At 43.1% G+C, this 26994-nt stretch overlaps 1 protein-coding gene across 1 annotated transcript in view; it reads left to right on the forward strand.

Annotated features, from left to right (window-relative positions):
- The window catches only part of FAM135B (family with sequence similarity 135 member B), a 74232-nt gene that overhangs the window by 5236 nt on the left and 42002 nt on the right, over positions 1–26994 (forward strand). The window contains exons 2-6 of the mRNA XM_044452842.1: positions 6853–6932; positions 23004–23143; positions 23503–23573; positions 25875–26048; positions 26626–26752. Coding sequence (XP_044308777.1) covers positions 6853–6932; positions 23004–23143; positions 23503–23573; positions 25875–26048; positions 26626–26752 — 592 coding nt within the window. The remainder of the gene's footprint in view (positions 1–6852; positions 6933–23003; positions 23144–23502; positions 23574–25874; positions 26049–26625; positions 26753–26994) is intronic.

Genomic DNA, 26994 nt, shown 5'->3' on the forward strand with positions numbered 1-26994 from the left:
TTCCCCATGATACCCGAGATCACAATGATTTGGGAGGCAGAAAAAGAGACGGCGTGGCATACTCAGCTGTGTCCTCCAACAAAAAGTGGGGAGAAAAGGTGTTTTCTCCACAATGCCCAAGAGTGAGGCTAGCCTCTATCTCTCTTATGGAGTTCAGTCAGGAGCTCAAGATTCACCCTGGACATGCATTTCTGCCTCCCTAGCCCATTTTCTCTTCACATAGTCCAGCAGAGTCTTAGTATCCTCTTGGCAGAAAACGTACTGATTCCTTCCCCTCCACTTGGGAAGTACTGAAGTGAAGGATGAAATTGACCAGTTATTTGGGAATATGGCTCTGCTTGGCTAAACAAAGTAGTGTATGGAGTGACAGGGATATTTACAAGAGGGGTTTTGTCTCTGTGGGGTTATATAGGACCAGTGGACACTTGTGCAAAGTCACTAATCCAGACAAGCAATCAACACGATGTTGCAGCCTCATTTGCGCAAATTTCAACATTCAATTCCCAAAAGGTCCAATTTGTGCAAATTGCTACCACTAAAAGAAAAAAAAAGTTGCATATTGGATCAGCTCACTACCAATTGACTCAATACCAGTGGGCCAAAATTGAACTAAGCCAGAAAAATCTGTTGTATTTCACTCCTGAAATTAAATTCGTATGGCTCCCTATGTGGATCTGCTTCCAGAATTCTGATTTGTTAGCATTCTGCTGGCACTGACTTGCAGACTCCTGTCCCTAAAGTGAACCATGACTTGCACATTTCCTTTTTAACCAGTAATGCATGTTAAAGAATGCATGAATTGAAGATCCATTGATTCTTCTTAACCAGTAAAGTGCCCAAAACCCACGTGAATCTCCTGCAATTTGTGCAGAATCAGTCATTCTTGTACACATTGATCCATTCTGCACAAATGTCACATGCAGCCATGTGGATTTTGTATATCCATTGCACAAATTTCATTAGGATTTATAAAACTGTGCAAATTGGGGTCCATTTTACCGATGGAAACACACACACATGCACAAAATGTGGCCCACTTCTGATCCATGGATTAGAAGCAGGCAAGAAATGCATCAAGATTTCATGATCAAGCACAGAAAAGGTCACTTATGGAGAACTGAATCAATATGTCCATCTAAACATCACGTCTCCTGGTGGGCCACCTCCTTGTCCCATTTTCGCCTGTCCCCTAATGCTTCTGCTATTTGTTTTGTTCTGTGTCTCCACCAAGCTGGAAGCCAACACGGCTTGCTGACTTGCCTGTCTGGTTCCTTTTCAGCCTGCCTTTCTTCTCCAGCCTCTCTCCTTTTATTGTCCCCTGCTTGGCTAAGCAACCAGAAGGGGAAGCAAAGGGCAGGCTATTGTAAGAATGCCAAAACAGGAGCAAATGAAAGGCAGGCCTCAGCAACTGTAGTGTGCTGAGAAGGGCACGAACTCCTGAGGTGAGCATGAAAGCAGTTCTCAAGAGAGTCTGTTCATGCAGTTGTCAGGGAACTGCAGGGGATGAGAGGGTTGGGGCTTTTGTATTTCTGACACCTGGCAGAGCTGGCTGATAAAGGCGAGCTACCATTTGTGTTCAGAGCTGCAAATAATAGCAACCATGATTAAAAAGAGCGATGTTCCCATTGGTGGTTTGCTCACATCCATTTAGCCTCCTATTTTGAGGCTTAGCTGAATCAGACAGAGACTGAAAGGTGAAGTCAAAGGATGCTGCATTTTACTCCCCTGGGCATCGCAGAAGGTAGAGGCTGACAGGGTAGGATAGATCTGAGGAGTGGGAATGGACAAGCTATCCCCCTTGGTTCCTCTCCATTTCTTGTTTTCCATCCTTAAGTTCCGTTCATCCTAAATATTGAGACTTGTGAAAGGATGGGTCTTTATTTTTGCTACTGTGTTCCTAAGACTTGTATAGCTTTGCACACAATTTCACCCAATTCATACATATGTATGAGTGACTTTCCCAATACCATGTATTTTTAATCTTATCTTCATGGATGTGTATGCTTTTGCACAAAGATTTCCCATATATACTTTTGTAGATGTTTGGGTGCTCATTATTGCAAATTTCATTAGCATTTTTATGTGTTCCGCCTTAAGAGGGAAGAACACACAAACACTTGGCCCACTTCTGATCTTTTGGATCAGAAATCCATTTCCTCTGAGAGTTCTCCTGCCAGATTCAGAGAAGTGGACATTTTGAATGATAACTGAGTTTTGTTTCAGGTATTAGTTCAACCCATGTGAAACAGACGAGACAAAATATAGACGAGACAAATGTCTTTTCCATCCATAACAGCAACCTGAAGCCTGGAGCAGTCTTTGCTTCAATTTTGGCATTTGGACAAAGCCCATTCCACAAAACTGGCACTGGACCCAACATTTTCGCCATCAAAACCTTTCAATTATTCCTTTGTCCTCTCATAAATATGACCATCTGTGACAAGGTGTGGTGTGATGTAGTGGTTAAGCGCATGGGACTGGGACTTAGAAGATCTCGGTTCTAGTCCCCGCTCGGCCATGGAGCAACTTGGTGACTTTGGGCCAGTCACAGACCCTCAGCCCAACCTGCCTCACAGGGGTGTTGTTGTGGGGATGAGATGGAGGAGGAGGAGGATGTAAGCTGCCTTGAGCCCTTTGAAGGAAAAAGGCAGGGAGTCCTTCCTTCTCATTAGGTGGCCAAGCAAAATCCATGAAGACAGTGTGGTGTAGTGGTTAAGAGCATGGGACTGGGACTCAGAGGATCTGGGTTCTAGTCCCCACTCAGCCATGGTGCCAACTGGGTGACTTTGGACCAGTCACAGACTCTCAGCCCAACCTACCTCACAGGGTTGTTGTTGTGGGGATAAGATGGGGAAGGAGAATGATGTAAGCTGCCTTGAGCCCTTTGTAGGAAAAAGGCAGGATATAAATCGCTGAATGAATGAATGAATGAATGAATGAATGAATGATGAAGGAAGTGCTGCACGGTGTGGAGAAAGCAGACAGAGAAGCATTTTTCCCCCCAGATTCGTCAGGTCATTCTATGAAGGTGAAAAATAGGAAATTCAGGAGAGATAAATGGAAGAATGTCTTCCATTTCATCCTCCATGAAGTTCAGCGGTGAAACTCACTGCCTCAGGATGCGGTGGCAGCCACTGACCCAGTCGGCTTGAAAGGGAGATTATGAAGGAGGTGGCTATCAGTGATGGATTTATACAACTCCCAGAGATAGTGTACTTTTGTATACCAGTGTCTGCAGAATGATTGAAGAAAAGAACTAATATCCTCCTGCCATGCTTGCGGATTTCCTAGAGGCATCCATTTGGTCCCTGTGGAAAAGAAAGTGTTGGCTTGGAAACTTTTCAAGCCCAGGTCTTGCACAGTGGTTGGACAAGGAGGGGAGGTGGCCCAGAGTCTGCTCAGTCAACTGGCTGCCAGTTCCTCATCCCTTCCCTATAGTGACATTTTCTGAGCCTGAATGAATACGAACCAGTTCTTTTGCCCATCGTGTACTTATTCTCCAGCCTCAAGATGTAATCTCACATTGATTTGAGGCCAGCTACATGATACAAGTTATTAATAAGGCCCAGCGTGTCTTGAGAAAGTTCTTCTTGAGAGGTGGAGACCCCCTCCCAGTTTCTTGGCAAGTGATAATCTCTGAGCCTCAGTGGTGTGTCTCTGTGAAATGAGTTTGGAACAGAAAAGAGTATTTCTTGTTTGTTTTGCTTCTTGAGGTTTTGTATGCTGGTGCTCAGAAATCCCCTCTACCTTGTTCTTAGGTTCTTGGGCAAGTTGCTTTTCTTCTCTTCTAGCCTAACCAGTTTGCCTTTGGAGAAAAGTGCATTTTATTACAGTTCATGGATGGGCAAGTGGCCTTCTTGTGTGAGAGCCTACCAAAGTCTCTCAAAATTCCAAATGTATTTGTCCACCAACTCAAAAAGTTGGGACTCCTTGCGAACAAGCTGACTTCCTCTCATCTTCTCAGATGCTGCTCAAAGGAGGAAATGGCACATTTAACTTGCCAGTTCCCTATTAAATCCAGTCTTGGATAACTCTGGTTCATTTAAATGGTTAGCACCTACCCATCCACAAAGTCCCTGGGCACCATGACCAATATCTGATCCCTTCCCCTGAGTGCAAACTCCAAGCTTGGCTCAGAGGCCAGCAATGAGAGACAGGGACTTCTCAGTGGCAGCCCTTCCCACGACTGCAGACTCTTTCCCCACTGAGGACTACTGGACAGCCATTCTTTATCCTTTGTGTGCCAGATTACAAAAGCCCTCTGCACCAAGACGCCTAACGATATTTAGGGGTCATCTAATGGCTTAATGGGATACCTATGGGGTGCTTTTAACAGATCTGTTCTGTATTGCACAATATGTTGCTGCTAAATTGTTTTAAAACTTTGATTTTTAAATTGTGTATTATAGTCCTATTTTGGAACTGTTGGAAAGCACCCAGAGATAGAGGGAGAGAGAGAGATGAGCCAAGATCATAGATCACAGTTGGATCCTGACACGCTTGAATCAACCATAGATCAGGCCAACCAAGGCCTTTTGAATATGAATGGAACAGACTTATTTTAAAAGCAGAAGCAAATGCCTGCTATATTCTCCTCCAAACCCCTCCAGAAGTAGAGAAGAAAGTGGAGTGCATGAAACTGAAACATGCTCATCTGATAAAGCCAAAAGATAGATAGTTCAGTAAGTGAGGAGAGTTATCCCCAGATACACTTTTTCCCTCATGCACTTAGCTGCTCTTTGAGCCCTTTGCTCTCCTAGGCGCCTGGGGAATAACAACTGCGCATGGAGTAATCTGTTACTGGCAAGTGGCAAAGCTTGCTGTCAGAGAGGCAGAGTAGCAAGCTGTCGGGGTGATGAGACACTGTGATCACAGCTGCGTTTCTCATGGCATCGGGCGAGATGATAAATTCCTCTGTGTCAAGACAAAACGCTAGTTTTGTTTCTTCTCTTTCACACACCAGACTATTTAACTCCGGGAGCTGCATGACAGGAACAGGAGCTTGTCCTTCCTCTTTGTTCAGCAAATTCTTTGTGAAATGAGTGCAAGGGTAAGCAGTGCAGCCTAGGGAATGCAGTGCTTGGGAGAGCTTGGGATTCCAGTCCACACTCCGCCGTGAAACGCACCGAGTGAATCTGAGCCATTGCCTTCCTCACTGGGCTGTTAGGATAAAATGGAGAAGAGGAGGAGTGTATAAGCCATCGTAGCTTCCCTGCAGGAGAAGAGGGGTGCCAATACAAATGTCATGAAAATTATGCTCATACCTGGCTGCGAGCAGGTCCTTCCTCAAAGCTAGCCATTGTCCCTTTGGTGGAGGCTTTCGCCTTGATAATGAGGCATGGGACACTCGGTCGTCGCTGCGACAGCAAGATCTTTTGCTGCTTGGGAGATTGTCGCTGGTGTGTACGTGCGTTCGTGCACAGAAAAGTTGTGTGTGAGTACCCATGTACCTGATTTTGTGTGCATGCACGCACACACACATTTGCATGTGAGCTGCATACACACACATGAGGCCTCTCCACCTCAGTGACTGTTGGGACCCGCAGGGCAGTGAACTGAGATCTGTATCTCCTTCATATTATACAGACAGTGCAATATAAGTAATAGAATCTCTGGGATTTATAGCCATTGTCATGTTCAATATTATATAAAGCAGTCCTCAGAGTAGAGGCATGGATCACAATTCCAAAACATGTGCTAGAACTATATGCAACTCACCATGTTTCCAGCTTGTATGACTTGTAAAATATAAATATATTTTTACAGAAATATAAACGGTACATCTATACTCAATTTTCTTATGTCCTTTGAATAAGGTTTCCTCTTTCATCCTGAGAGGGTACCTACGGCTTGATCTAATGCCTAGCAAGAAACATTTAGCATGATATGGGAAGAACCCCATGGCCTCTGGACATTGGCTCAGGGTCCATAAACACTTGGGATGCCTGGCTGACCGGGAGCCCCGGTCTCCCTGCCCTTCCTCCTGGGAGCTGGCATAGAAAGAGCCATGCTGGCTGTTTCTGAGGCTGGGAAAGGGCCCTTGGGAAGGGAACACTGAAGGGCGCAGGTTGGAGAGGGAACTGGGGTGCCCAGGAGATGCGCTGTCTTGAAGCCTCATTCCCCCCCCTCCAAGCGGCCCTGCCTCGAAGGCTGAAAATGGCCATCCATGCAAATACAAAATCGGGGGATGAGCGTTGCTGCTCTTCATTGAATCCCCTTCAAGGGCCTCTGTGCATCCCCACAGGCTTATGTGCTTCCCCTTCTGAATAGATTCTCCTTTTGCTTCCTAAGTGTGTTGTGTGTCTGTGTAAAAGTTAGGCTAAGGCGTGTTCCCCTACGGCAGAAAGACCCCGACAAAGATGCAAACTTTCTTGAGGTATCCAAGAAGACAAGCCTCCTTTTGAGGTGTATTGTTCCCCAAGATTACCTGAGCACAGCACGGCAGGGTCCTCCAATCCAACCTCAGTTTGAACACAGGTCATGCATGGCCCTCATCATGGCTGGAGCTGCCAGCTTCTGGTTTTCCTATGTTCATGGAAAAGAAAAGGGAAGACTCAAGTTCCTTCCATCACAAGTGGATTTTGGCTTTTTTCATTTTAAAATGTGTTTTTTTATGTTAAAATCTTTTAATTGTCTTGCATTTTAAATTTTCAATGTTTTTCATTTATGGATTTTGCTGTATTTGATTAAAATGAACTGAACTGAGATGCTGGGCGAGGGAGGGAAGGAGGGATGGAGGGAGGGAGGGAGGACAACTCTAAAGTAGAACATGGGGATGTTTCATCTACTCTCCCTAAAGAGCACGGCCAGCTCTGTAATGATGTTCTTTCCCCTCAAATTTTCTTTCTCCAGGTATTACTTGGTGCATGCAAGTCTGAAAGTTCCATCCAGGATCCCACATAGACTGTTGACAACAATCGTGGAACAAGCAGGTAAGAAAAGGTCTCATATTTGTACAAAAAGTCCTTTCGAGAGATATAGATGGTCCCTTCCTTGCTGCAGGAAGGAATAATTCATAACAGTTAACAAGCATTTGTAACTCATAAGCATTAATAAGAAATAAGCATTCATACTAAGCACATCAAGCTGTCTTTCAGTGCATGGGCTATCTGGTTTTAACTGCTGGTGTTTTAAGGTCAGAATGTTTAAATATTTTTACTTTTACAGTGTGCTTGAACTGATTTTTAAACTATCCTTATGTTATTGCATTGATGTAAGTGCCATGGGAAGGTGCTTGTGATAATTCCATGGTGGATGTGGAATTTTGGGAGAGGCACGACATTTTTCTGTTTAAACTTGCATTGGATTATTTCCTAAATAAAATCTAAATATGCAGGTGTATTTTGAAATGTATTTTTATAGTTGTGGACTTTGGGTGATCACTAATAAGCCATGCATGCTTTGAGCTTTAACCAAAACTGTCTACATCTTTTTAAATTAAGTAAATTTGTTTTAGGTGCCCAATGAACTCTCAGTCCTAAAATGATGTTTGATTCTGAAATTACTCCTTTCATGAAAAAAAGAAAAAGCATTTCATTGGTATTATATCCCAAATCTGTACTGTATCACATGGTATGTTACACACAGTATTTCTATACTGTAACTCACTATATGTTACGCACAGTATTTCTATGTTCTGTCTGAAAGCAAACTGGCAACCAGTTGATCAATAAATAATACCTAGGTGAAATATGTGGCTGAAAATATAGACTAGTGCTCTTGAAGTGGTCCAACCACAAGAAAATTAGAGCTGCACACATGTGGCCCCTTAAAATTCTGCACTCTTTTAGTGGTCAGCAAAATTGGAGGTGGGTGGTATCACCAAATTTCTCCATGGTGGGTATAAATTTTCCAACACTTTATCTGGGATAGCTCAACATGTCCATAGCTGCCTGAAACTGATGTATTTTTCTCTTCCCCCTCCCCTTCCCCCTCCCCTCCCCCCCTGCTAAGAATTTTGCTTATTTTTCGGAGATACTTTGCACCACTAGAAGTAGCAAGACCAGCAATTGTGTTTGTGTTGGCAGCCATTTTGCATTTGCCATAGCATGTATGTGCAGGGTACTCAGGGTATGGCGGACACCACAAAAAGGGGTGGAGAACATTAGCAGATGGTCCTTCAAAATGGATTACTTTTTCTAGTGGGGAAGGCAAGAAAAATAAACATTGCTCTTGCTCTATAGAAAATGTCTTCTGGCAATTTTTGGCTCAGCTGTATAAAAAATGGAAGTTGTGACACAAAGAATCTTGTAAAAATTGTCCATCTTATTTTGAGAAGTTGCTGGGAACAGAATGGATAGAATGAAAATAGCTTAGGCTATTTTCACTTTCCCATTAATTTTAGCAGAGATGAATCAGACCCCTGATATCTTAGTAAGTTAAATGCACATTTAAAAAATAGCTTTCAGAAAGGACAATGGAATGAAGATAAGCCTATGGAGTCTGGAGTGGCTCTGGTCTGCTAAAAGGGGTTTAACAGAAATTTTAAATATCTACCGGTGTCCTCAGCAACATATTAGCACAGGAAGATTAAATCTGTAGACTTTGAAGCATCTGTTGAACCAAGTAAGTATAAGATTGGTGAGGATATATATACACACACACACTTCTGAAAGCAAAGCAATTCTCTCATTCCTCCTTAAAATGTTTTTTCGGGTTATCAAGAACCCCTCCTTGTTCTTTTCCATTTGTATCAGATATGAGCAACTTGTGGTCCTCCAGAAGTTTTAGCTGATAACTCACATCTGGCCTTAGTAGAGGAGGGAGCCTAGGAGCAGTGAACCCAAACATCTGGAGATTCACAAGATGCCTAAACCTGATTTATATCCAAACCATCACCAGATCCAATTTTATATTTCCGACAACAGCTACCCAAATGTCCCTGGCTTGGAATGTGTTGATCCATCAAACACATCTCACCACACTTCCAATTTCTCCACCACTGTCCTTCTTCCATCCAAACTTGTTATTCCTGCACAAGGACTTGTACAGATTTGTGATCACATGTTTCAAAATTTGCCCATTGATTTACGCATTTTCCCAATAAGTGCACTTTTGTGTTGTCCCCATCGACTAAAGTGTGTGCCTACTTTAGAAATGAATGCCTATTCCTCTGCTCATTTTTCAAATGCATGAACCTTTTTTGTTCATTTCAAGGAATGAATTGCAAGTCAGGAAAAAGTTCAGGCTGCAAATTGGTTTGGGGTTTGGCAGCTGAGATTCAAGGGATCTTGCACGAGATCCCAACACATTTCTCTCCATCCCTGTTCCTTCCATCCTGAGAATAGAACACAAAGCAGGTTTTCTATCCATATTCACTGTGAGCTCCTGGACCACAGAGCTGGGCTGACCTCAAGGGCCCAATTATACATGATCTTGTATCCATATCTTGCAGCAACCATCTTTTTCAACTTTAGAGCAAGTATAGGAAGCCAGATCCTGACCTTTATATGGGGTGAGAGGCAAAAGGCTTGTGAGATCTGGACTGTGCCCTTGCTTATGGCAACAACAACAATTAAAACCAGCTACTAGGTGTATGTGCCAGGCCCGAACAATGGCTAAACCACCATTCATAGGCAATCCTTCAAAAAAAGCAATTTGTGCTTGCATTTATCACAGCCTCCTGTGTCAGTAAAATGTGTTTGCTAATTCTTCATGGCATGAAGTGATGCTTCCTTTTGTTTATCCTGAATCCAATGCCAAGCATCTCCTCTGCACACTCATGCGTTCTAGCATTAATATCTTCTGAAGACGAGGTGGATTTCTGGTGATACTTGGCATATGGTTCAGCTGCTTGCAGCGTTATGTTAGCACAGTGCCAAAATGTCCCCTTGTGTTGCTTTTCTCCACTCCCATTTGATCTGATAGAAAACACATCCCAAGATTGTGTTTCCCATTGGGATTTTTCAGGATGGGCTGCCCAGGGGGTTACAGAGCAACACGAAGCTGCATAACATACTTGTGATGGTTTTACATGCTCCAAAACATCCGCAAAATAAATTCAAAATTAATAATGATATGTCCTGAGAATGAGACAGAAGAATGGAAGCTCCTTTTCTTTCTGTCTTTTTTATGGGGGGTGGGGATTTGAGGACATTACAGGACAGATTTTGGCTCCACCCTTTCCACAGGGCTCGATACATCACCACCTGTCTCACAGCTTCATTTTAGGGGATGCAAAATGCAGGCCGGGCTGCTGGTACCATGGATAGCAATGCCACTTGCAGTGGCAACACAAAACAGAACAGCTACTACTAGGAGAAAGGCACCACACAACCACCACTGATGGAGAACCTACCTGTGAGGAACTCTTGGAGAATTTCTCCTCCCCACTGTAGAATTTGAGTGAAATGGTCCCTGTCCCTCTCCTTTCTCTGCCCACAGACGGTGGAGGGAACTTGGAGAGGCCTCTCGTAAGCATCTCCATTTTTCCCATGGATACCACTTTTAATCAGAGGTAGAATTCCTCTCAGTACCAGTGAGAAGGTGCTCCTGGCCTGCTTCTGGCTTCCCATGGCATCTTGCTGGCCACTGCAGCAATAGAATGCTGGACTAGATAGGCCTTTGGCTTGATCCATCAGGTTTCTTCTTATGTCCATTTTTGCTTGCTTGCTTGCTTTCTTAGTCGCAAAGTGGTGCCTGACCCATCACAGCATCCCTCCAGGCTCTCCTGTCCTCCACCATCCCCTAGAGCCCTCTAAGCTCACACCCTCTGCCCCAGTGACTCCATCTAGCCACCTCATCGTCTGCCGCCCCCTCCTTCTTTTGCCCTCAATTGTTCCCAGCATTAGGCTCTTCTCCAGGGAGTCCTTCCTTCTCATTAGGTGGCCAAAGTCTTTGAGCTTCATCTTCAGTATCTGGCCTCCTAAATAGCAGTCAGGGTTGACTTCCTTTAAGATAGACTAGTTTGATCTTTTTTCAGTCCAAGGGACTCTCATGAGTCTTCTGCAGCACCAGAATGTAAAGGCCTCAATTCTTACATTCTTATGAGCATTCAAATAGCTTTAATTGCTTGAGATTTGGAAATATTGCTGTTTTCTGAAACACATTTCACTTGCAGCATCAGCCTCAAAGACTTTCACTGTTTGAAGCATGTAGTGGAGATGAACACTATGGGACTGGGACCTGTAGCACATATCACGAGGGGCTTCCAAAAATGCCACAATGTTGCCAGAATATCAGGAGGAGTGGCAGCAGCTCAGGAACCTTCCTTTCAGCAGATCTTCCAAGACCTTGAAGCTGGCATGAGTAGAAATGCTGGTTCATGCTCCAGTCCATTCTCATTTCCTGCTTATCTCAGCTCTCCAGTTGTTTCAGAAAGCCTTTATCCATGTTTTCCGTTCCATCAATCTCCTTGCATTCTCTTTCCCATGGCTCCTTCTTTTTTGTTTTTCATCCATGGGCTTCACAACATTAAAAAAAAAAAGTTTTTAAAGTTCTCTGCTTCTCCAGTTTTGATTGCATGTCTCTTTCCATTTCCCTTCAGTCCTTCATTTTGCAAACCTGAAGTTTGTGTAGCTTAGTGGATATCCTGGCATCACATATTCTAAGTGGCTCTCGCTTGAAATGCAATTTCGCATCTCCTTGTATCCCATACCACTATTTTTATGGATTACAAAATCCTCTGCCCACAGACCACTTCTTCTGCATAAGAAAGAAGTCCTCAGCTTGGGATGGACAAACCATTGAGTGTGGCTACTCCGTCTCCCTGTTTTCAAAAATTGAGGTCATTCCATTCCAATATCCCATCAGTATAAATTATGGAAAAATCTGTAATGGATTGAAAGGCGTTATATCTGTATGACTCTAATAAGTTTTTACTGATTCTGCAGACTTCTAGATCATTTTTTTAAACTTTCCAAAAGTACATGCAAATGTACACATGAAAAATATGATCTTTTTTAAAAAAATAACCAAATATTTCTTTCCTTCATTGGTTAATGTGTGAATATGTGGAATTTTTGATGGTGGGGTGTTTGCACATTTATGCAAATTTGCATTTTCAGAAGTATATATCCATACAAGTGTGTAATTTTCAATGTCATATAAGTTCGAAAAATCAAATTCCATGACTGAGCAAATGATAGAATGACAGATGCCTGACAATCCATGAAACAAACTCCATTCATAAATACCTCTTAGCTTTTGATTTTTTTTAACAGAACCAGTCTGCATAAAAATTCTTGTCTTTCTATAAATATTTCTCTGAATATTTATCCTAATATATGTACAAATAATTTACAAGTATTTCATTCCAACATACTGCAAATATATCCACACTTTCCCCAATTACACACTTTTCTGTGTTCAGTTCTCTGGTTTGAGCTGCATTGCAAATATGTTTAAACAGAACAATTCTTGCTTTATCATGTTGGTTTTAAGTGAGGCAAATTTCTTCAGTTTACTTTAAAATGTGATAGAAATTCATTTTCTAACCCTACCCTCAACACTCTGAACATTCGTTCTTCAGCTATGCAAAAAGTTGTAAAAGCTGCAGAGGAATTTGTGTTTGGATTGTTGTTACACAATTAGCAACCAATTTGCATGGAGATCATGCAAATCTAATGAGGAGCCAAATTGCTTTACAAGGCTGACATCAAAGCGGGGATACTTAAGCCATTAAAACTTTATGGGGATCTTTGTGCAAAGTGTGTCATAATTGATTCCAGAAGCTCGAGGGAAGATGATAATTAATGAGTCTGAAGTTTAAGACATGAAACAAAATGGAACAGGGGTCATCTTGATCCTCTTTATTAAGGATCTGAAATGGACTTAGCCGTACTGGGGAAGACAGCAATTCTAGCAACAGTCAAAGGCAGATGGAGAAAAGGATGCCCATATATGGATGGATAGACTCCATAAAGGAAGCCACAAACTTGAATTTATAGGAGCTGAGCAGGGCTGTCATGGACTGTGCATTTTGGAGGACACTCATTTATAGGATTGCCGTAAGTCAGAAACAACTTGAGGACAAATAAGAAAAACAACATAACTGTTACTTTCTGGGAGCTCCACATATAAACCCTTGAGGTCCATATTCTGCTTGAACTAAATACAAATAAATCTCCCCATGTTGACCCCATGCTAGAAGGCTTTGTGTGAATTGGGCAAAAAAGTGAGGAAATGTTATTCTTTTAAGGTAGGCACTCTATCAGTTGCCTTAAGATTGTATCAAGGGAAGAATTCAAGCAAGATGACTTTCCCTCAACTTGCATTGTCTTCTGCAGTTTCCAAATTTTGGGATGAATGGATTTAGTTATGTCTCTAATCTGCCCAGTAGCCAATGCTATCTATGGGTGGCCCTCTCATATCTGAAGGAGCCCAATGCACAACCAGAAGCTAGTGTGAACCATAAGGAAATCCAAGTGGCCTGGTGCAACCTACCAAACAGAATGCAATGTGCCAGCTAGATAGCTGCCATGGGGTTTCTGCACAAACCTAGGAGGTCTGCTAATCTTCTAGCAGACCTCCATGGCTGCTGGACTTGTTTCAGGGTGGTGGGTTAACCATTCAGCAGCCTTGTTCTGAGAAATACGTTTAGTCTATGGGTGGAAGGAACCCAGGGATGTTCTGCCTTTACGCCGAGAAACTCAATGCTTTCATCTTTTTCTTTCCAAAGTATAACTTCTGATTAAAGTCACCCAGCTCTGTAATCAATCCTTCATCTCAACCTTGCCTTTTGACATTTCCAATTAGCCTATTAGAAAGAATAATAGCTAACTGCTTTTCTAACATATCCCATTATGTGAAGATGGAAAAGTAAGATACTTCTATTAATTTTCTCACACGAAAGTCAGTAATATAAATGTAGGGACTTATCCCTGTTATGTTTCACAAACCAAAGTTCATTTTTCAAGGTTACTGGAAGGGATGCAGTCCAACGTGAGTGCTGGGAAAGCCCAGTTCACAGTGCTAGCGTCCACACTTAAGTAGAGACGGTATCAGTGCCATGTTTCCTGTCTCTTCTCCAGAACTGCAAGTATTCAGAAAAACGTCTAGACAAAGTTGATGTCAGCTGAATGTGTTTTGCCTGTGCGAACATGATGGGTGATCTCATGACTTTCAGCATTCCTGATTGTATAGAGACACTTCATGTGTGTACAAAGGATAGTCTTCAGCCAAACACATAAAGTTTGGGGAATGTGGGAACCAGGAACAAATTGAGTTGTTCTCTGTTACGTGTAAGATTCTGCACCAGAACAAAACTTCTTTGAGGAGGCACAGAAATAAGAGCCAAGTTATCCAAATGCACATATATATTTCCCAACATCCTTTCATTTCTTATTTGAATGCAATCTTGTTTATTTGCTTTGTCAGACAACAAACAGTGCATTACCCAGATATGGTTAGTGGGTTATATTTTAGCAAAGTGATCATTTGAAATAATTATGTGCATTGAACATATGTCGGTATTAACAACCTTAGTCTAATCTGCAGGAATCAACTCTTACTGTTTTATGAGTGCATAATAACACTTAAATAATGATAGGAGATTCATACTGAAGAGTTTCCCACACTCCTCCTGTTAAACATGGGAAACATTTTTTTAAATCATCCATTGTCTTGAATCCTGCACAAATGGTTCTAACTAGTTAGCATTCTTTGTGAAATGAGTTTTCTGTCCATATATATCTCACCTTTGAAGGAGTAGAAGTGGGTAAAATACAAGGACAAAACATTATCATAAGAATTAAAGGCCAATTAGGTTTCCATCCAAAGAAGGAATGGAAGAATCAATCATTTTCAATTTCTCTTATTCTTCAGTCTTAAGTTCAGCAACTGCTGAATTATTCTGTACTTTTCAGCATGCTTGGTAATGCCCTCCCCATCCTTGCCTCGGAACTGCCGGAGTGGAGGATGCAATGGGCACGGCACGTTCTTTGGCAAGGATGAAATATGGCTCTGAACTGGTGAAGGAACTGGTGTGCGGAGAGAAGGAGAGGGAGGAGGATATTTACAGTGGTTCCCCATAGCAGGCAGTAAACTTGCACAAGACCACTGTGAGGGGCAGAGGATAAAAAAAGAAAGCTTGGCCCCATTTGAAGCCCCCAAAAAACACATGGTCCCCTTTGCGTACACAGTACTATTGCTTACACAGTACTATTCTTCTTCTACTACTACAAAGAAGAATAGTAATAGCATTGCCTCTAGGGAATTATAAAGACCTGGAAAATGATCAAAACAAAGACAAGTCTATTTGCACAAATAAGCAACATCCTATTTATTTATTTATAGTGTTTCTAACCTGTTGTATAGCAGTCACTCTCAGAAAGGTGTACAGTGATTTAAAATATAACAATAATAACATATCCACAATGATCATATACTATTTGGGAATAATAAATTAAAACAGGTTTGCCTCCCTCATTAAATGTCTGAATTCTGTGAATTACGTCAACTTACAGACTGGGGCGGCGCCACTCGGGGGAAATGGATCAGAATCTACCCCGGTCAAATGGGTAAAATTCACTCCCAAAATAGAATCCTCATACATCCATAAAATGGTGCACCATTTTGCAATGGTAATACCAGGAAATCATTGTGTGAATAGCTGTAAGGGGAAAGTGGCCTATGAGAACTGGAGACAAATGGATTTGTGACCCAGATGGGCTCAATTTTGCCCTTTGGCTTGAGGTTACGCACTGCTGTCTCAATATATGTGTTTTAACGCTCTGTATCTTAAAACAGATGCAATTGTAGATGTGATTTCACTCCTGTAAACATGTTCTTATGCATTTTCCTCCGTAACAATTTGCATTACAAAACTAGAAGAATTGTGATGAAAGCTGACAGATAATTGTGTTCTGGTTTGCATAATAGTTTGAGAGGCAAGAAGTAGGTTGGTTCACATTAAAATGTGAAGCAATTCCGTTCACTTGTTCCTTCTGTCAAGAGAGGGGAAGCTGCCATTTCTTTTCTTGCAGTGAGCCAACTGTTGGATTTATTTAGGAAAACTTACAAACCAGAGAGGAAGTGAACAGAATGCAGAAAGACAGCAAACATCAGCATCTGCTCATGACCTTTTGTATCTTCACCGCAACATTGTTTTCCACTTTGCAGACACTTACTTTAGTTGTAAAATGTGATGTTGTAGCGTAAATGCAAGAGTGAAGCACATGCTCTGAATGCAGAAGACCACAGAAATACCTGGCATTGCTGGTAAGAGCTAACAGCAGGATTGGGAAGGAGGCCTGCTGGAGCGATTGCAAGGCTGCTGCCAAGTTAGAATCAGAGAATCACATAATATCAGAGTTGGAAGGGAAGGATAAGGCTATCCAGTCCAACCTCCTGCTAGCCCAGGAGTCCAGGTTGGAGCCTTCCTGACAAAAGAGAGCCAGTGTGGTGTAGTGGTTAAGAGCATGGAACTGGGACTCAGATGATCTGGGTTCAAGTCCCCGCTCGGCCATGGAGTCAACTGGGTGATTTTGGGCCAGCCACTGACTCTCAGCCCAACCTACCTCACAGGGTTGTTGTTGTGGGGACAAGATGGAGGAGGAGAATGATGTAAGCTGCCTTGAGGCCTTTGTAGGAAAAAGGCAGGATGTAAATGGAAAAAAAATATGGCTGTGCAGCTGCATCAGTGTGAAACTTCCCTAGGTAACTGGTTCCTTTGTCATGTTGTTCTAATGTCTGAACCTGCGGTTCCTCTCGTACTGAGCAGGATTACTATTACAACGACACATCATCAGTAGGGTAATACTAACCTGTCTCACAACAGTCTAAACCCAGCTCATGTTCCCTCATTCTTTCCTTTAGGGGGGATTCTGACTTAGCTTCTCCCCTGCAGAGGAAGGCAGGACGTGCTCCAACGGAGCCAAGCTCAGGGAATCAAGGTTCAATTTGGATGCCTGGAAGCACTTCCTGACAGTTAGGACCCCGAGGGTGTGGAATGGGCTTCCACAGGAGGTTGTTGAGGCCCCATCAGTGAGGGTGTTCAAGGATAGGCTAGACAGGCACATAGTGGGCATGTCATGAGTGGGTCCGGCTAGAGCTGGGGGTCAGACTAGATGGCCTGGGAGACCCCTTCTGATTTGCTCTTTTCTATGTTTCTAATAGTAAGGAGGTTTTTCCTGATGTTGAGCAGGAAGCTGGCTTCCTGTAGCTTGAGCCTATTTTCCTGAATGCTCTTCTTCATAAGAAGAAGAGACCGTGGTCTTCCTCTTGGTGACAGTCTTTTAAGTACTTGAAGTGTACTATCATAGCTTCTCTCAGTTTTCTCTTCTTAGGGCTTAACATGCCTCTGGTTGTTTCCAGATGTTTCCCCATCATCTTCTTTCCCTTCCTTCAAACTTTTCTAGTTAGCCTGCAGCTTTCTTAAGCTGGGCTGCCCAGAACTAGATGCCATATTCACTTAGTGCTGAGAAGAAGGGAACTAGTAATCCCCATGATTTGGAAGTGGTCCTTTATTAATACTGTAAAAAAATGCATTTGCCCTTTTGGTAGCCACATCACATTGTTGACTCATATTCAGCTTGTGGTCTCCAACAACCTTCTCATTTGTGGCATTGTCAAACCAAGCTCCCTCAATCTTGTAACCATGCATTTGGTTTCTTTTTCCCAGTGCAGAACTTGCCATTTGTCCCTACTAAATTCCATTCTGTGGTTTTCAACCTAGAGCTCCAACTTAACTTGGAAGACAGAAACAAGACTGTTATTTACTATCCCACCCAATGTTGTATAATAGAAACATAGAGAGCCGGTGTGGCGTAGTGGTTAAGAGCGTGGGACTGGGACTCAGGCGACGTGGGATCTAGTCCCTGCTCAGCCATGGCGCCAACTGGGTGACTTTGGGCCAGTCACAGACTCTCAGCCCAACCCACCTCACAGGGTTGTTGTTGTGGGGATGAGATGGAGGAGGAGAATGATGTAAGCTGCCTTGAGCCCTTTGAGGAAAAAGGCAGGATAAAAATTGAAAAATAAATAAATAAATAAATTAGAAACAGAGTGAGTCAAAAGGGGTCTCCCAGGCCATCTAGTCTGACCCCCGGCTCCAGCCGGCTCCGCTCTGAAAGTTTGATCAGCATTTCCTATACCTCCTCATCCAAATCATGAAGAAAAATGTTGAAGAGCCCTGGTCCCAGGACTGAACCCTGCGGTGCCCATTTGTCTCCCCAGTTGGAGAAGGTGGCATTGATCAACACTCTTTGAGTCCAATTCTGTAGCCCCCTGTGGATCCACCTGACTGTGGCTCCATCTAGCCCACTTTTAGCTAGTTTGCTAATCAGGATCTCATAGAACACTTTAGCTAGTTTGCTGAAATCAAGGGATATTACGTTGGCAACATTCCCACTGCCTGTCAGAGAACTAAACCTGCTCAAAACACACTAAGTTAGTCTGGCAGGATTGGTTCTTGAGAAATCTATGTTGGCTTCTAGCAATCACTGCATTGTTTTCAAGGTGTTTACACACTGACTGGATATGTTATTAATCTGAGTCAGCCCAAGGCTGTAGGACTGGCCCAACGCACCTCCTTCTTTAGAAAAAGGAAGCCAGCTGTGCTTACTAATTATGCTAATCTAATTAATTATGCTAATTATATCTAAACACAGTGCTCAGAATGCCTGAACTTATGTGGTCGAAATGGCACTGTTCCATTTTTCTGAGCCATGGAGCAGCCCAATGAGTTCAGAACATGCTGGCTGACCACTGGGGAGGGATGGAAAATTGGGTGAGAGAATGAATAGTACATCTTGAATGGAGACAACTCCAAAACAGCCTCAGAAAGGTTATCATGCTGAAATATTGCACAAGCAGCAGATTGCCTTTTTGATACTGTGGGCAGATTTACCCCACCCACCATCCCCACCCAAAGATCATGGCTCCTTTCCCTTCCTGTACATCAACTCCTTTCCACCCTGTTATGGATTCTTCCTCCTCCATTTCATGTGTTGTCTCTGCTCCTTCTCTCTGGTTTGCTCCCTATGCCATGGATTCTGCTTCCATCACCCTAGAAGTACCTCAAAGGCTGTCCCAAAGAGGAAGGTCAAGATCTCTTCTTGCTGATGCCGGAGTGTAGGACAAGAATAATCAATTCAAGCTGTGACAACCCAGATTCAGGCTGGGCATCAGGAAAAGCTTCCTCACTGTCAGAGCAATACGACAGTGGGACCAGCTGCCTGGGGAGGTGGGGGGCTCTCCCACACGAGAGACATCAAGGTGAAACTGGGCAGCCATTGAGTGGGATGGTGTGAATTGGTGTTCTGCAACAGCATGGGGCTGGAAACAATGGTCTTCATGTCCCTTTCCAGCTCTACTATTCTATGAGTCTCTCCTCCTCCACAGCTGGAATTTATTTCTAATTTCACCTTCTTTCAGCAGATCTCCCCCCGCCCCAGTTCTCTCCTGCTTCCCACCCACCTAGCATTTCCTTTCCACCATGGTCATGCTCTCACTCACTGCTTCGCCTCGGCTCACTTTGTTATGCTCAACTCATTCACCTGCTTCTAGTTTCCTTTCTCCTGATGCCTCCTCCAATCTCACAGCTACCGGTATTTTCACCCACCCACTGCTGCCTCCTGCACACCTGCTGGGCACTTCTGAGCCTCTTGACCACTGCACACCCTCAAGCACAGATGGAAGAGTCTTTCAGTTTTGGTTTCTGTTAATATTATTCCAAATGCTAAATTCAGTTTCTCCCCAAATGTTAAGAAGTTTTGTCCCCAAACATAACTAGCATTTATTGTTTTAAAAATTTCATATGAAGTCAAATGCATTTTGTTCCTTTCTCTTATTGCATGAATTTTCCCAGAATTCGCCAAATATGCTATCTTCACCAAATAGTTGTCCTACTATAATGCGTTTTAACATTGTTTCCATTAATATATGAGCTTTTGTGTGCATTTTGCCCAAATATATCTTTTTCCTACTCATTTTCCCTAAAAGCGAGAGAGAGAATGGCATTCTCAAAGAAGTGCAAATTTCAATGGATTACTAAATTTCAGTTCATGTACTGGTTCAAAAAGAAAAAGAAAAGAAAAGAAATGGGCATGACAACATGGAAGCCGTTTGCTTTGAACCTCCTCAAGAGGCTTGAGCTTTTGTAAGATTTAACATAAAATGTCTGCAAAAGTATATCCAATCTTTGGCAGGCTTGTGGGTCCCTGTGCATCTAAGCAACTTGCATCTAAAATAATCCCCAGGGGGTAACCATTAGTCTCTAGCAACAAAAACAATGAAAGATCTTCTGGGTGAAAAGTCTTAAAGTCTAACACATTATTATAGAGGAAACTTTGGTCCACTTTCCTGAAAGCTTATGCCATAATTAAATGTTTTAGTCTTTAAGGGGCCATGCGGCTCTTTGCTATTTTATTTTATTTTTTTGTAACTGGGATGTTTCTGATCCTGAAATATTTCTGTGCCTTATCGTATTTGAGTAAAATGCATTCAAAAGAGCCTTTCTTCAAATAATATTTAAATGGCGCTGTTAGAAAGAGGAAGAGAAACTCATTTCTAAACAGGAGACAGAATTTCCATCCTTGCGATTCTGGGCACATCAATTAATTTGAGCCCTGCTTTGTTCCTGAGTCTGAGGCAGGCTTGCTCTCTCTCGCTCTCTCCCTCTCACCACACCCTCCCTCCCTTCTTTAATTAAAGGAATGCTCTTTGGAGTCTCATATCTTCCTCTGTTTTCATTCTGACATAGCTTTAGTGTTTTTTAGTCACTGGTGGGAAAAGATTCAGGAAGCTCCCTGTGTTTTAAAAAGATCATAGTTGCTATAAAAAGGAATGGCAAGCGGAAGAAATGTGGAGAGACATGTGTTTTTCTTCCCTTGCATCTTTCCACTCTCTGTTGATGTATGGCTTGCCAGTTTCTTAATGCAGATTAACCTTTCCAATTTACTTATCCTTTTGAGAAAAGTAAATGTTTCTGCTCTTCACGGGGTTAGCAAAAGTGGGAGTAGAAAAAGGGAAGAAGAGAGAACACAAACCACCTGTCTGATTTCTGGGCACATGAACTAAAGGCTGAAAATGTACTTCTGTGCTATCTCAGAAGAGGAAGTCTGTCCTGAATGGGAGATAAATGGGAATGCCTCTTCTATAATAGAAACTGTCTCTTGACTTATCCTGGGAGAGGAGTTGCAACTTGTTGTATTCACTTAAAAGTTTAAAAATGCTGCCCAGATTAATCTGGATTCACAGGAGGACTCTCCTAGTATTTCCCCCCTAAATGTGACTGCCCTAGATTTAATATATCAAGCAGCTTTCCTGCTTAGAGTACTGTCTTGCAAGACTTCAACAAGATGTTAGATCTCTGAGCTCATGGAAGTCCAGGCTTATGAATCAATTCAGCAATTAATTAACTCGCAACAAGCTTTGTTTTGATCTTGTAGCACATGTCTTTGGAAGGTTCATTTGAACGACCACGCAGTGGAACCATTTCACATTATGCTAGTGCTTTCACCCAGCAATCTCAGGTCAAGAACAACTTATTTTAATTACCAGCAACTCTGATAAAAATATTATATATATTGAAATTGGCTGATGCAACTTCTGGTGCATCATGTGAAAATGAAACAAAGGCTCCCAGACACATCACAGCTGCCAAAGCTAAACCTCTAAGGAGAGATGAGAGGCAGGTAACCCTGAATATTATGATTCTTCCATGGTGTGGGTGATCTGTCAGATGCTCATGTACTGTGTGTGCTCACCCAATCTATTCACACACACACAGGGATGGCAGAGTCCTTCCTAATGAATTCAAAAGAAGTTGCATTTCTAGGAATCTGATCCATGGATTACCCAACAGACCAAATTTGCCCCCATGGCTTGAATGTATCAATATTTGAGGACCCTAGTCATAACATTCCATAAAAAAGAGAAAGGGCATTCTCCCCCAATCCCAGAGATGAAAGTATGAAAATGCATGTATTGAATGTACACATTCTTGTATATTCATTTTTGTGGACATGTGCATGAATTCAGGTCCACAAATATCCAGTTCTTCCTGCCCACTCGCAACATCCTTTCCAGTCCAAGTTGCACAGAAGTGGGAGAAAGTAGTATGATTAACATGCTGTCAGCTATGTACTATCAGCAATTGTAGCCAGAACATTTTGAAAAGGAAATGTTCTTAAATTCTGCATATCTGAAATAAGCTAATGTATGGAATAATGCACACACATATACAAGTGCATGTGCATGCACACACACACACACACACACACAGAGAGAGAGAGAGAGAGAGAGAGAGAGAGAGAGAGAGAGAGAGAGAGAGGGGTTTTAAATGGAACAACGCAACCAAATGGCTTCTCTTTTTGGTCCTTCTAGAGTGAATGATGAATGAATTTGACCTGAACGCAATTTGCCTGATGTCTCTAGAATGATGAGTTTTAAATGCAAATTTATCAGACCATGTTATTCCCTTGAAGGACCTCATATGCCTCGTGCATTTTATCCTCGCCATAGCAGTAGAGTAAAGCAAATGAGTTTCCTTTCTTGGTTGCCTGTACATCCACTGCTGTGCTGGACTGACAAGGTGGGATGGGAGAAGGAAGGGTTTCAGTGCATGATGGGAATGTTCTAGAAGGACAATGTTGTCCATGTTCCAGAGATTCAGTTCAAACAGAAGCCAAAGGAGATGGACAGAAAAGGACCCCCTACCCGTTAAATATTCCACCATCATACCCCATCCTTCAAGAAGAAACAGCTAAACTCACACAGTACATGTGTGTGACCAGGGATGTCTTTTTACAACAATTTTTTATCTGCTACTTTTATTCACAGCTTTTGTGGCTTTTTATGTTTTATCGATTGACTTGCCACATATCTGTGTCCACATCTATATATCTATATCTCTCCCTTTGGCAATAAAGTGGAGTGTAACTAATGCATATCCAATAGTGCTACAGACAATAACACATTCTGGGTGCTTTTCTTCTCAAGAGTCTGAGAAGGCGACTGCCAGTGCATAAGTAACAAGAACCCTGAAAGCTAGGCATCAGAGCCGCACTATTAAAAAAACCCAGCCAGCAAACTGGTCTGCTCTGTTCAATTCTCTCTTGCAGGGGACTCAATCCTTTGCTCAGCCTGCGTCCATGAGAACAGTGTCTACAGCAGAGTTTTTCAGATCTTGTACAGGAACGAAGAGATTGTCATGAATGAATCCATGAACTTCAGAGTTCACCTTCTCCTGGATGGTGAGAGGGTGAGGACTTTTCTTGGTCAGTTTCTAATGTTACCACAGATTCATAGAATTGTAGAGTTGGAAGGGGCCAGTAAGCCATTGGGTCCAACTCCCTATTCAATTTGCCCTGCTCTTCAAGTCCAGCTCCCTGTTCAATTTAACTGGAAGTTAATAGGAATGTTTTTCATTTAATGATGAGAGGATGGGAATATTATCTCACTGGGATAAATGGGGGCTGATTTATCTATGCATATTAATATAGTTCCCCAAAACTTGCATCTCACCAAACAGTTGTCTGTCTGTCTGTCTGTCTTCCTTATTGGTTGTGGTTGTTGGCTTGCAATGGCAGCATTGTTCTTTCTTTTACCAAACCTTTGCAGGCAGAAGAGGCACTCAGTGAAGCAGATTTTCAACTCAAGCTGGACCTGCACTTTACAGACAGTGGACAAATGTGAGCACCTTTCATTTTGTCAAGGCAGCCCCTGGGGATAGTAGAAGGACAAGGTCTCATCCATTCTGATACGAACTGCCCTGATCTGCTGTTCCCAGACTGAAGCGTAGATCAGAACGTAGCTGTCTGATTTCATACTCCTCTGAATGTTACATGGAGGAGTTTACTTAAAATTATAGAGCGATTCATTTCTGTCCTGTCCTTTAGTTCAAAAGGCTAAGAGCAGCTCAAACAGATAAGAAATAAGACCGTCTCTGCTAGCAGCCCTGCAGTCTAAATGACATTACTCAAAAGGAAATGCAAGGAGGACAAAAGCAAATCAGAAACTAGTCAGGGCCGTCTTAACAGCATTATGGGCCCCGGGCAAAGCAGTGTCCTGGGGCCCCTACGACAACTACAACTATGGTTAATTTTGGAAGTTTTCCCATTTTCCAAGGGTTAACATACACAGATTAGTATGCGGCCCACGGGCAAGTGCCCATCAGGCCCATGCATTCAGACAGCCCTGACACTAGATTCTTAGTTGGAAAGATTTCTCTGTGTGTTGAATGGGTCTTTGAGAGAACTACAGTGTGCAGATGGTGCTTAGTCCAACTCCCCACATTTCCATCTTAAGCAACAAGTATCTGGGGAAGACATTCTAGGAAAAGCTATGTTGAAATCCTTGGACAGTTATCCTCCATCAGAGTACAGGGCTAGACGGGTAAGTATAAGTCAGCTTCATGTGAACTCGACATTCAGGATTTGGAACAAGGGGAGAACTTGGGATAAGGCCAGCCTTAAAGCACAGAAGGAGATCTTCCACCCTGTGGGCCAAATATCACCTATGGCGGATCCACACTTGGCCTTCTAGCTTCTTCCCCATATGAAAATTAACTGAAAAGAACTGTACCATAATTCCAACTGCTGCGACTCAGCACAGACGCAAGGTTAGCAGGTTGTGCTATTGGGGAGAAAGCTGCTGAGAAAGCTGCTGCTTGCTTCTGGGTAGATGTGCTACTTGGAATGACCTCTGAGCAAATCAGAAAGGATTTGATATTTGGATGCTGCTTTCAAGTACTACTGAGTCATCTGGTCTTGCTTTACTTCTCTGTGGACATAGAGAGGCAGCTCTTGCTTCCTTCTGAGCAGGCATGCAGAATTAAAAAATTAAAATTAAAAAAGGCTTAAAAGATAACATACAACCTGGAAAACATACTGAGTGGATCACAGATTGCCAGGTGGGCTCTGTGAAGTCCTGGGAAGGGCAAGTGCCATACATTTCGATTAGACAGAAACCAGTTCCTCACATCTTCCTAATATCAAATTTCTCATCTCCGCACATGAGATAACGTTTAGAAATCATTTTGCAGACATAATGACTGGATAGTTCCATATGAGCACCTTGTCTTAAGTGTATTGTAAAAGAGGGTCCATTAATCTCATCTTTTCTCGTTTTCCCAAATTATCTGTACAAAAATGGTCTTGGGAGCAGGTAGGCAGAGGAGAAAATTCCCTCCTATATTTGTAGATTATTTTCAGGGCCTTCATACTTATCATCCTTGGGCACTTCTTTCTTCCCTCCTGCTTGCTTCTGGAGCAGGATCAGTGGGTAGGTGAGTGATAGGTGGGAAAGCAAGAGCACATGATGGTTGGAGTACACTAGAGAAGCAGCGGGACGCTCCTCCATCAGCGAATATCTGGGGCAGCCAACATTTATGAGCTCTTAATGCTCATCTGGCCTAGGCTTCAAACAGTAGGAGTCATGAAAAGCCACGCCCCCACCCCCATTTGCAGGAGCATCTCCGGCCCCTCTAGCAGTGATTGCAATTTCTCTTAGTGGATTCTGAAATATTCTGGGCTGGGCTGGGTAAATCCACTTGTTCTCATTGTCCGTCCTCCCTTTACCAGCATGAACACAGAAAATCCTGTTCATTTGTTTAACCATTCAAGGCCCCGCTCCGCTTTTCCTAGCACAGGCTGGGCAGGTAGTCCGACTCACACTGGCAGCTTATCACAAAATGACAAAAAACGCTCAATAGCAGGTTTGAGTGGTGGAGGGAGAGAGGAGAGAAAGAAAAGAAACAAATCTGCGTATGGTGGAATGCGAGTCACTTTGGCTTTCTCACAGCAGTGTCATAATATTGACGTGCCGCTACAAGTACAATTAAGAGCTAAAACTCAGTCTTGTAAACTTCCCTTGTTGCTGAGGGAATCGCAGCTGGATGGTAAAAAATTCTGGTCACACCATGGAGCTCTGCTATGGGGGCTTGCTGAGCTGCTGGAAGGGCCTTTTTCAATCCTGTGGACCTTTCCTTCCAGGCTGAGGGACGTCACAGCTATCCCAGTGATAAGCAGCCGCACCTTGGGGCTTCACTTCCACCCGAGGCAAGGCCTGCACCACCATGTGCCCGTCATGTTTGACTATTTCCATCTGTCGGCCATCTCCGTCACCCTGCACGCCTCTCTGGTGGCTTTGCATCAGCCCCTGATCAGGTAAATAAAGATGAAGCACAGAGAGCCTTCAATCCATGTATGCTCTACTTGGATCTGATGATCTTTACAACAGGATTCCGGAAGCTCACTAAGGAGATCGATTCTATATGCAGGCAACAAGTGACACTTGGAAAATCAGGAGTATTGTGTCAGTTCTGGGCCCCTCATTACAAGAGGGATCTAGCAAGGTTGGAATTGGTGCAGTGAAGGGCCACTAGGATGGTGGGTGGTTTGCAGGGAAAGCCATACAAGGAGAGACTGAGGGAGCTGGGTCTTTTCAGTCTTGAGAGGAGGAGACTCAGAGGGGACCTGTTAGTGACATACAGGTACATGAGGGGGTGCCACACAGAGGTGGCTCATGACCGCCCCCCCTGCAGTGGGGGGCAGGATGCGTTCCAGTGAAGCAAAGCTCAAGGAACCAAGATTCAAGTTGGATGCCAGGAAGTACTTCCTGATGGTTGGGACACCGAGGGTGTGGAATGGGAGGTGTGCAGATAATAGCAGATAATAGTAAATATAACCCTAAGCCTAAATTGCATTTACCTACATGTCGTTTCCTACTTGTGTCTTCATTTAGCTTTACTCGTCCAGGGAAGGGATCTTGGCTTGGAAAAAGCAGCTTGGAAATGGGACCAGATCTGACGGGGATGTCACTGGAGACACTGGTGTTTGGAGCTGGCTACTGCAAGCCCACTGCTTCAGAGGTAGGGGATGGCTACTTGCTTCTGACAGTGTTCGATTCAGAATTCTCAGAACTTGAGTTGGAAGCCTCTAATGAACACGTTTGGATCAATAAGGTGGCAGAGAGCTTTTCTTATGTGCCCCTCCTACTCTCGCACAGAACCACACCATGAAGCCTGCACACTTCTTGTGTTCTTCATTTGTTGAACTGCAGGTCGATGGAATCTGCTTCCCAACAGGAAGCTTCTTGCTTCTATCAGAGACA

Source organism: Varanus komodoensis, unplaced genomic scaffold (genome assembly GCF_004798865.1).
Source record: "Varanus komodoensis strain SLA01 unplaced genomic scaffold, ASM479886v1 scaffold75, whole genome shotgun sequence".
NCBI classification, from domain to species: Eukaryota; Metazoa; Chordata; class Lepidosauria; order Squamata; family Varanidae; genus Varanus; species Varanus komodoensis.